The 11,717-nt window shown below is 42.2% G+C and overlaps 1 protein-coding gene across 6 annotated transcripts in view; it reads left to right on the top strand.

Annotated features, from left to right (window-relative positions):
• ARHGEF11 (Rho guanine nucleotide exchange factor 11) overlaps positions 1-11,717 on the top strand; it is a 171,906-nt gene that overhangs the window by 46,769 nt on the left and 113,420 nt on the right. For 4 of the 6 annotated variants that reach the window (XM_018568286.1, XM_018568288.1, XM_018568291.1 and 1 more), the window contains exon 2: positions 11,230-11,262. The exons of the other annotated variants lie outside the window; for them this stretch is intronic. In XM_018568286.1, coding sequence (XP_018423788.1) covers positions 11,230-11,262 — 33 coding nt within the window. The remainder of the gene's footprint in view (positions 1-11,229; positions 11,263-11,717) is intronic. 6 annotated transcript variants of the gene reach the window in all.

The raw sequence follows: 11,717 nt of genomic DNA, 5'->3' as shown, positions 1-11,717 counted from the left end.
TTCCAGGCAGTTAAAAAATTAACCCTTGCAGTGCGGCTATTCCTACACTGCAAGGGTTAACTGCTCGTTTTGGTCAAGGAGCGGAAATATATACTCACCTGCTCCTTGGTCAAGTGACGATGACCGCTCTGCTCAGGCTGTGGAATGTCCCTCCAAGTCCTCACATCCAAGTGAATGGACATGATGACGTCATGGGACATTAGACTGACGGGGCACAGGGGAAAAGAGGCTGCAGGGATCGGTCTAGCAGCCAAGAGGGACTGAGTATTGTGTGAGTATATCTTATTTTTTATTTTAGATCCTAGACCAAAACCAGCATTTAACCCTGGCCCCACTGCAAGGGTTCATTTTTAATTTCCCAGAGTTGTTCTTTAACAGACCAAATAGACTACATACACTTTAAATCAATTTTACTTGGTGCTGGGGAGCAATGGCTCCTTGGTAAATGTTGGCATTGAACATTCTTATACAGCAAGTACTGAAACTTTTGAAAAAACTGTTTTCTCTGAGTTATGTTATGAAACAATCATTATTACTCAATTTTTTGGTAAAATATAAAAGATGGTATCACGTCGGGTAAATAGACACCAGACATGTCATGCCTTAAAATTGAGTGTGCCGGTAAAGTCGCAAAAAAAACTACCATACCCAAATTGCCCGTAGGTGACGCTTTAAAAGCTTTTACTGCTCATCAATTTAACAGTGATTGATGGACCTAGAATTTTTGCTTGCACCCCGACATTCACAGTGATATGTAACATGTGCGGTGTGATTGTCGTTTTCACACATACCTGACGTCTGTTTGCGTTTGTATGGGGGACGTAAAAAAATTTGTAACACCTAACATTATTGCTATCACATAGGGGGCGAACATGCAATGATTTGTCTTCTTTATGGAGATATCAGGGATCTATTAGACCCCTCATGTCACCTAGGGACCCCAAAGAACATGATGAAGCAGAGATCAGGCTTTACCAGTTTCTACTCTGGCTACAGGAGCCGGAGTAATGACAGGCTGAAATCGGAAGTGATGTAATACACATCGCTCCCGGGTTCAGTGAATGGAGGGGAGGTCAGGTGCTGAAAGTGTGCTGATCACCCTCTGATCTCAGTGCAGAGACCCACTGGGCTTGGGCCTGGGCCTGGGCCTGCATGGGGGATAGCGGAGCCACCATACAAGCGATCGAGCAGCTCTATAGCTGCTCGAACACTTGTATGTAAACAGCTATCACCGGCTGGAAAGAATAATTAAAGTTCTAAAGACTTAAAAAAATGCTAACCTGCATTCAAATGCCAGCCATCCGGCCATGTATTTACAACGTCCGGATGGCAAGTAATTAAAGTAGTTAGCTTGCACATGTATTCCTGTGTTTGTTGTACTTTATTTACCTATCTATGGAGAGAAAGTGAGAGGAATTTCTAGATTTGCCACTAGAGGGAGAAGCAGCAGTAAAGCACAGCCACTATGTGGTGCTACAAAGCAGGAAACTCAGCCTGTAATATAAAATATACAATATAAAAGCAAACATGGCTTCCCTTTTATACGTAAATAATAAACTGCACATAGAAATTAGGTTTTCAAAATATTTACAGCTATTGGTATTTTTGAATGTCTCATTAAAATAAATATACATTCCCCTTTAATTACATTGTTTCATCCCTTTCTTCACTGTCAAGCTGTACTCGTTGTTATGGATATTTATCACACAAAAGAGTGGCTATACGTACAGTAATTGCAACTGCAAAGTGGACTAACCTGCCTCCACTGGCTATGTACTGTGCAGCTCAGGGCAGGCATGGAAAGGGATGCAAAGCATGTGCAGAAATCTGAGGTTTTTTTTGTTGTTGTAGGGCTAGGAGAATCCTTGTTCCAGGCTATTGTATCCTATCAGTTGTAGGCACTGTTCGGCTGTTAATTTTCCACCTGTCTCCTTTAAAGGAGAACTATGGGGTCAGTGTTTTTCCCCTTAGTTCTCCTTAGGGTAACGGGAGGACACAAACTAGCGTCCTCCCCTTACCCTAAGCTCAGTATACCGCGAGCTACAGCTCGCGGTATACTGAGACGCTGGAGCGGATCCCGAAGTAGATGACGGGATCCGCCCAGCTGCGTGAGTGACAGCTGGCTCTGCCTATCTAGAGGCAGAGCCAGCTGTACCCGCCCCCTCCCCCGTCCGTTCCGCCAGTCAGCGCTGGCAGATCGGAGCGGGGAGAGGGGAATCCAGCCCCACTCGCTGTCACGGCAGAGAGCCGTGACAGGATCAGAAGGTGAGCGAACCTGGTATGTGTTCGCTCACCTCCCGATCTACTGAGCCGACCTGTGACAGTCTCATTGTCACAGGTCGGCTAGAACTATGAGGTAAGTGGAAATCACTCACCTCATAGTTCTCCTTTAACAAAAGTCAATTGCCGAACTTGGTTGTGCCGACAGGACCACTCACAGCTTGAATTTTAGATGATACACCAGGAATTAGCCAGCATTTGAGCTGTGGGTGGCAATGAAGATATCACATATATGGCAATTTAATTGATTCCTTGATTCAATTTTTTGCCAATTGAAGACAAAAAAGATGGTTTTGATGGACCCCAAGGAGATGGGATAAAAACTGTTCCAGTCAAACCCAACAGAAAAACCCAATTCATTTTGGGGGCACATCAACCCCTCTGGTGGGTCACAGCTTAGTTTCCGGCAATTACTTGGGATGGTATTTGCAATTCCCGAAGGATAGAAAGTACTTGGCTGAAAATTCCCACTTGTATAACCAGTTTAAGGGCCATGTCACATGAGCAACAGGATCGCTAAAGTAATCTCTTAGCTGCTCCTACAGTGTTGCCGCCTTGCTGGTTGAAATGCTGCAGGATCTTGCTTGCCAGCAATGGAGCAAGCCCTTGCTGGTTGGGCAGTGAGGTAGTAACACTATAAAACTATGTAAGTGGTCTCGCTAATGTTACATGGCCCTAGGTTTGCTATCCAGGGCTGCGCTCATATGGTGGACTTCTGGACCTGGTTGTTCTTTCCTGAGTACATTCTCAATGTACATCTATGGAAAAACAACCGGGGGACTGCTGATGCCAAAATGCTTACACCGCAGGGGCTTGTATAGACCTGTAAAGGCAGCATGATGTCACATGCCTTCAACTTGCTTTTGATACCAGTTTGTGACCTGTCTTGGATCTTCTGAGCTCCTTAACAGGTTCTTATGAGCTTTCATTGACCTTGCATTCCCAATGAAATGTATGGGGAGCAAAGTGCTGAACAAATGACTGCGTACACAAGTCCAAATGATAGTGTCACTGGTCCTCTAGTGGCTTCTTCATGGCAATCTGTGGAAAATGCACCAGGAACCAAGAGTTTCATATCTTAGCAGAGCCCCAGCTTTCCAGGTAGTGGATGGGAGGAGATCACCCCATCAAGGTCACAAACCAAAATCATAATTGGACTTCCATAAAAATGAAAAAAACTGGGAATAAAATTTATATTTTAAACCCTAACTCCAGACAATGTTTTGGATAGAGTGGGGAAGAGTTAAAGAATGCAGCAGTTTTTTTTTATTTCTGCATGTGACCCCATTGGGGGGATTTTTCTATCCCTGTGAAAGCCAAGACATGAGGGGTGTGCTTATTACGTGGACAGGAATACAGCGATAAAAAACAAACTTTTCCACAACCTACTTTAAATGTGTCATTTGTCCCAATAGTAGAAATCTCCTGTCCTAACAGGAAGTTAGGGCAAATCTCAATAAAAGACACACTATCCAAAATAATATACAATTTTGCCTGGAGTTGGTCTTTTAAAAAAAGTATGCATTTAATTAACTTGTTTGAGCACATAGGAAGCATCTGCAAGATGTTTTTATTGTCTGAAGTGACTATAGCTTTATGGCAATATCCATGTTCTCAGGAAGCGATGATACATGAAAATTCCCCTCTTTTATGTTGCTGACAAGCTCTGTCTGACCTCAGGTAGGAGTATCTGAACAAAAAGCACCCCCTTTTATTGTCCATTATCACAGTGGATAATCTCATTGTAACGGGAGTGCCTAGTCTTTATCTCTAACCGCGTCTATACTATCAAAGAACTCCATATCCTTATAAATGCCGATTTTATAGAATGGATGCGAATAACACTTACGTGTTTTGGATAAATCCATCCTTATTTATAGTGATACAATGAATTAAAAACAGATTGGATAAATATATCCGGTGAACAGACCCATTCCCTAATTTAAAGCACACAATAGTATGGAGTAGATTAACAATGTACTCTAAAACAGGCGCATGTACAACCATAAACTAAAACAATTTAATAATCTAATAACGGATTCTAGTTGTATAACAAAAGCAATACAATAGAATAACTGAATACAATAAAACAGACAATGCAACAACGCAAATATAACTTGATGAATATATATAATAACCTAATGAGGAAAATGTAGAACAGAAAGAAATCAAATTTATTATTAAGAAGTGTGACAATTTCCCGGACACACCAATGAAAGAAAAAGAAAGAAAACCAAAAATCTCCCTATCCTTATATATGATACAGTATATACCCTGCATATTATTGTTCTTAAAATTCCCAGCATTGTATTATTATTGCACAGCTACGCAGATCAGCATTTACCTTTAGAACAAAACAATTCAACTAATTTATCTGGCATGCTGGAAACTACATATTGGAAGCTGGCATCTCGAATGAATAATGAATATGAATAAGCCCTGCACTCAGGGAGAATGAACCAGGAAGTTTAATCCATAGTTCCGCTGTCCTGGCAGGGGATGCAGGGAAGTCTTGTGTCAGTGGCCAAGACAAATTAATGATCAGACTTTGATTTTTATTATAGGGCAGGAGGATTTTTTTTTTTGCAACAGTACATACAAAATGATATATACCCATATATACCCATCATGATGGATATTATATAATAAAAACAATTACCCTTCATGTTTGAAATGATGTAAGGAGGCAATTGATACCCTCTGCACGGAAAATTATATAATGAGGCAATGGAATCCCCCTACACTCCGGGTATCAGTAGATTAGAGTCCCTACTGTCCTGTCCCCAGGCGATGGGATTATCTTTACTGGGGTCACAAGCCAATATAGGCCTTGATTAAACCAGCACACAAACCCCAAACCATTTTGTAGCATTTCACTTTAAAATGACCAAGCACATGTTGATATCCACTTTTTAGAGACATAATGATGCATAATCCCCCTCCTTAGTTGACTAGCCATGATTGACCTCTGACTGCTGTGGACTTCAGTACAGCTTTGCATGGATAATAAAGGCATTCGAGTTGGAGAGTGATAACATTTGAAACATTGCTTTGTACTAGGCATGGTAATTACAGTGTATTGCTTTGGAGTAATTTCTATGGTCATCAGTTTACTGACCAAGCTGGTAAAAGTAAACTTCCTGCTTCTAGAATTACTAAAAAATATAATTCAAACCCAACTACACCTTTTTAATGAAAAAATAAATTACCCCACAGGTTTAAAAACATAAACGATATTCACCGTGAATATCTCCATGAACTAGCACCAACTGTCTTCCGGGTTGAATGACGCCCTGAGGGCAGGTTCACACCATTTTCTGGACCAGATCTGGAACGCACTGCGTTGCGTTTTGCCGTGTTTTTGCCGCATTCAATTTTAGCTCTTGCTGGGGGACCTCTGGAAGACCTACAGATAGCCAGGAAAAGAACAGCACAATGCTTGCACATAAGAGACCCGAACTTACCACGGTTGTTCTTTCCAGAGCTGCTCAAATGATCATAGCCAGGGACAACCTGGGCAGCAATGCCTCTCCACTTGTCCTTCCTATAATTGTTCTTATATTGCCTATGCCTCAGATCATACAGCTCTGGGCAGGCTTCCACAAGTTCTACAAAGAATTTGATGTCCACTTCAGCCATCATGATTCCTATCTTCACACATCTCTCTCACCACAGAAGCAGGAAGTCCGGTGCGTTTTTGAGGTGTTTGTGTGCGTTCCAGACCAAACAAAATGTGACACGCAGTATTTTTCTGGTCTGGTCTGATCTGGAACGGACTGCGATGGTGTGAACTGAGGCCAAGAAGTGCATAGGGAAACATTGGGATGCATTTTAGCTCCAGAAACAATCTGGTCTGGTCTGGAGGTGGTGTTAAAGGGCCCTGAATCATTGAACCTACTTCCTATGAGCCCAGGGATTGTCATTATATTTCCTGGACTCATAGTACTCCTGGACAGAATGGTACTTGCATGTCATGGCCCCACTGCAATGGTTGTTTTTTTTTTTTTTTTAATCTTGGAGTTCAGCTTTATGTTTGGACTTTAGTCTCCGCGTACTGACTGCTTTAGGAACCTGTGCACTCTTTCACATAAAAGCTTGCTAATTTTCTTTTTGTTGCTGGAGAATGGGCTGACATAGTGATTGAAATTAAAATAATTCTGTTCCAGTGTTGGGCTATGAAAGCTTATTTTAGGTACAATAATAATATTTGTGGTCTACGAAAGTTCATCTTTTTCCAAACAAGCGTGCCTTGGGAAATGAAGCCCCCCCCTGTCCTGTGGCTTGGAGTTTGCCCTGAGAAAGGGTTATTTCTTGACATTTCAGTGTTAACACTAAAGAGCAAAATTATTGTCGGGAACTCATTTTATGTTGTTTTTTTTGCTTCCAGAAATAAAAGAACTTCTGTTCTTAAGACCATACCTTACCCTAAATATAACATGTTGCTCTCCAGAGTATTAGTATGATATGGGTAAAATACGCTACCTTTTAACATGAACAGCCTTTGCTCTGTGATAAAATTTGCAGGAGCATTTAATGATTTATTAATGAATACACAGCTGCATTAATGTGCGTCTTTGATACCTGCCTGGAGGTCAACTTTGAATGCTTGTTGGCAATTATGTCATTAGTATTCACATACTTTTCAGTGAGCTACACATGAGGTGACTACTAACAAGCAGTTAAATAATCTGCCAGTAGCAAAGCAATTTCATCACGTGTAGCCCTAACCTTAGCATACCTCCCAATTTAGGAGGATGGACCAAATAGAAACAACTGGCCATTTTATTCTAGGTAGATATCGACGCTTTCCAGTATTAGTCTCCTGGCATTTGGTCACATGGCAAAATAAATTTGTTCTGGAGCACTCCCTCTACCAGAGACTATGATTACAAATCTAAACTGGGAGCAGATAGCTATATAATGTCCAGCATATGTCACTGACTACAGGTTCTGCTCTGATAAATTATCTCCACTTAGGGCCACCTGCCCAACATAACTTATTAAGACTGGCCTATACATCAGAACAAAAAGGAAAGAGCAATGACAGAGGGAAACTGAGGAAAGAGCAATGACAGAGGGATTTGGTTCCAATAGAGGAACCTTATTTCTTCCTGTTTCTGCTTTTTTATTTTTTTTATAAATGAACCTGATTCATGGATGTTCAAGAATATGTGCTTGCAAATTAACATGCGCCAAGTACACATATGCAATGCCCATGTTCAGCCTGTTTAATGAGTATTCAGTGTTAGTCTGTATAAGTGGGGACGACTTGAGACAGTTCGTCTGATTAATATTTATATGTTAACGACCGAAAAGAAGCCTGTTCTGTATTATGAAATATTCTATTTGATTTAGTATGAGGTAAGGTTGTTTTCGGCAGTTTTCCCTAAGATCTCACAGTTTAACCACAAGTTCTACTTGTAACGCACTGCTGACGTAGCCTTCCCAGGGGCAGCTGAAAAGCACTGGGTACATCACCAGTGCCTCAGAAAACCATGAAGTGAAATAAATGCCAGTTTAAGATCTCCCAAATAATGTTTTCTCTTTGACTGCAACGTGTTTTCTATTCAGCATGTGAAGCTGAATGCACCTGTGTTTTTTGGTTTTGGGGGGCAAAGGTCCTCTTTACCAGTGTTCTGACCTTTATTCTATTTTATAGTAGTTTTGCTTCATTTGGTATAAGGGCCGGTGCACACCTAGGCGACACCCCGCTGCGCGGCAATCGTGCACGGTTAAAATAGCCACGCGTCGCGTCCCGCAGAAACACGCGGTAAACGGCGCACGGCTGTTTTAGCCGCGATCGCGTTCAGAGGCATGGGCGGAATCCGCCCGGTGCGACTGGGATGCCATTGGAAAATAATGGCACCCACAGCGCGATCGGTGCACACCTGGACGACTCCTGACGTGCGGAATCTTGCAAAATTGCTGCGTGGTGGGGAGTAGCCTAGATGTGCACCGGCCCTAACTTTTTTTTTTACCATGGCTACTAAGTATTGATGTGTGTGGGCTTGGTATAACCCCAGTTAGCTTGAGTTTGCCAAACTGTCACTGACACACATCCCTCCTGGCCCAATCACTTGGAGCCTGGGTCATTCTTCACCCTGCAGCTACACATCAAAAAAGAGCCGGGAATGCCCCTGCCACAACCTATTGGGACAGAAGGGGAGTGGGGCAGTCACAATTTTGCAAGGGCTTGGGTAAACTGGGTTTGAACCAAGTCCCCACACATCCTTACTTCTAACAACTGTCTAGTCTATCTCTGTCAGGGAAAGGCCAGCAGTCATCATCCATCTTCTCTCTGTTTTTTCTTTGTGTACTTTGTGGCTTTTGAATGCACAAAAATGTGTGCACACAGGCCAGTTTGCATGGAAAAAAAAGTTTGCCTGCGAATTGGCAGAGGATCTTTTCTTTCTGAGGCACAGGGGGAAAAGTATTGCTTGCATGCCACTGTTACTATTGGGTGAGTTTTGTCGATGGTCCTGGTGCTTAAGACGCTCATACGAAGGAGCAAAATATGTCTGTCACTGTTTTTCTTTGGGACCAACCTGGCTGTGTGTGGCTTTGTTTATTCAGAAAGCTTTTTCAGAGAGCCGACCTATGCCAAGTGCAGAAACCCATAGCAATCAATCAGGTTTACCGAACTCGGACCAGTTAAGATTTAGGAAGGCAGTGTGACGGCCGCTGCTAATCGCGGGAGGGATGCTGTTGTTTTTCCAGACTAGCAGTGTGGGAAGTAAAGCGGGGATCGCTTAGTCACTTCCTTGTTGTTTCAAAGTAGTAAACAGGTCACTTGACCACTGTTTATTAATGGCCCTAGGGGGAGCCCAGTATGGGACCAATGTATCGTCTGCCATAATTGGACACAATCCCCTTCTGCATCAAAGGAGAGCCTTTTGCTGCAGGGAAGTGGGTAGGTCGGGATAGATATCCACTTGTTAGGGACAGATGGGCCTCACCCCTCATTTGGAGAGGGTTAGAGTCTTGGGACCCGGGAAGCAAGTTGGGTTCCTTTTAGAATAATCTGTGGCTGCACACTGGTAGCACTGACCAGCTGTTAGAGTGGATACTGAAGCAAGAAGATTCAAGCTGCCCCAAAAGTTTAAGAAAGCACACTTTGAGCAATCTCCTGAATGTGAACCCTGCACTTTACTTCTACTTTGTTGTTTTCTTTTGAACTTGCCTTGTTGTTCAGATGGTGAAATTGAAGTAGTATAAAGTGTTCTTGTAAAAGCCAGTTTCTCTTGGATTGAAACCCTTTAAAAAAAAAAAACAATTTTGTCACCTTCTTCCTTAAACCCCTGCCACATAGAAAGCACCCACCACAGAGGGATGGCTTCTAATTGGCTGTTATGGGTTATGTAATGTAAAACCAAAACTTTTCATGTTAGAGATGGATAGAGTGGGGAAGTGTTGGAACACCTGTCAAGTTTAATTGTGGTCTGTGAATGTGCTGAGAGATTCACATTCTTTTTTTTTTTTGTCTTGATGATCATGTGTCCTCAATACAGAAAGGGATTGGAAATCCTACATTTTAGTTGTCACTGCACAATTTTCTGAGATGAGAAAGAAGGACACAATGCCAGTGCAGGGAAATCTCAAAATGAATGGGTGTGAATGGGAGCAGTTCAACACGTGTGTTTAACATGTGAACACAACACACATCAACGCAAGGCAAAACCAACACCTTAGTGGAAAAGTCAACCAAAACCACCCCAAAAAAATGCAACACAAGTCGACGCACTAGGACAACTGAATGCACCTTAATACTGACTTTTTGAAATAGCAAACAAAATAATTAGGAGATAAGATGAAGGTCTTAGTGAATAAAACTTTTGGTAGTTGAATAGAACACTTTCATAGATATCAGACCAAAAAGAGGGACAATTGAGGAAGAAACAGGGATACAGGAATTTGGTTCCAAATGAGGGACAGTCCCCCAAATGAGGAGAGTTGGGAGGTATGGTAACAGAAAAAGTAGCAGAGAGGAAATCTTTCCAATAAGTACACTTGCTTTGGTGACAAAGGTTTCAGAAGGGATTTCCTGTCATTTACAGTTCTCTTTGTGATTGAAAGTGAAGGGAAATCTCCCTGACAGGAAAAAAAGAGACCGGGGTCGCAGCCCCCATTTACACCTAAGCATTTTGTCGAATGTGACCTAAAGCAAGACAAACCTCAACATGAAGACTCCCATTGGTGCCTGTTTGCACCTGAGCTTGTCACATGTCAATAATAAAAAAAAGTACCGTGCCTTTTTCACATAATTTTGCCCCTATCAACCATCTCCTCCGCCTCCTAGTAACTAGCTATCCATTGGCTAAAACAAAAACGTTCAAGCCTAAAATGTCTAGAAAATATGTGAAAAACATACAAGAAATGCTTCATAATAGCCTGAAAAAAAACCACACAAGTGAATGCGGGCTACCTCTTCCCTCTTCTCTAAAACTAAAATAAAAGTTTGGGCTTTACATTCACTTTCACCTTTTTCTTTATTGAATAAAATAAAACCTATCCCTTTTAGAGACTTTCCTGGTCGACTTTTGAAATGCTGGATGTTCATTTAGAGACTCAAGCATTTGCCATTTGTGCCTTTTTTTGTTTTATGTTTTTGCTGTGCATTTGCTGTGCTTCTGTGCGTGATTTTTGTTCTGTGTTTCTGTGAGCAGTCTTATCTTTGCACATGCATAACATGCTCTGTGTACACATGAACCGAGGGGAGGGTTTCCACGCCTCCTCAGTGTAAACTCCCCATGGTTGTCGGCATTTCACTTTCTGCTTTGCAGAGAGCCTTAAAATGTTCCCTCTGTGTCCTGGGGGATAGCCATGTTTGTCTGTGTCTCTCACTTGCTGTCTGTTGTCATGCCTATTTGTTTCTCTCTCTCTCCACTCTGCCTTCTCGGAATTTGGCGTCTGTCTCCATCGTCTGTCCACCGTTATCTGTCTGTGTCACAGAGCGCCTTCTAAACGACACCCTCACTTGCCAAGGTATGTTGGAAAACATCTAAAAATATAATTATCTTTGAGATAGGCATGTGTGTATCGTTAAGTTAGATCAAACTTGGTATGGGTTAGGCTTGTACTCTAGCCAAGCTTGCATAACCTTGGGCTTCTAAAGAACTACAGGTTCCAGCATGCTTGCTTGGCCAAAGAAGGAAGAACTCTGGGTAGGCAAGTTCTCGTTAGATTAATGCATTCAACATACCTCTGTGCCCGATACAAAAACTGCAGAGTTTGGTTTTGACATGCAGCTTTTCAGCAATAGATATCGGTTGAGCCGGTGTAACGGGCATTGACTCGACAGAATGAATTAGGAGCCTTCCCTCCTCCACATCCTTCATATAGAAATTCCTATTTATTTTATAGTTAAGGTCCCAACTTTACTGTTACAATGACCTCCCCACCCCCCCACCCCCAATATTGGAGACAGTGCTGGTTGGAGG

The sequence above is a fragment of the Nanorana parkeri genome, unplaced genomic scaffold (assembly GCF_000935625.1).
Source record: "Nanorana parkeri isolate BGI_ZX_2015 unplaced genomic scaffold, ASM93562v1 scaffold1167, whole genome shotgun sequence".
Classification (NCBI taxonomy): Eukaryota; Metazoa; Chordata; class Amphibia; order Anura; family Dicroglossidae; genus Nanorana; species Nanorana parkeri.
This window is presented reverse-complemented; position numbering and strand designations above follow the sequence as displayed.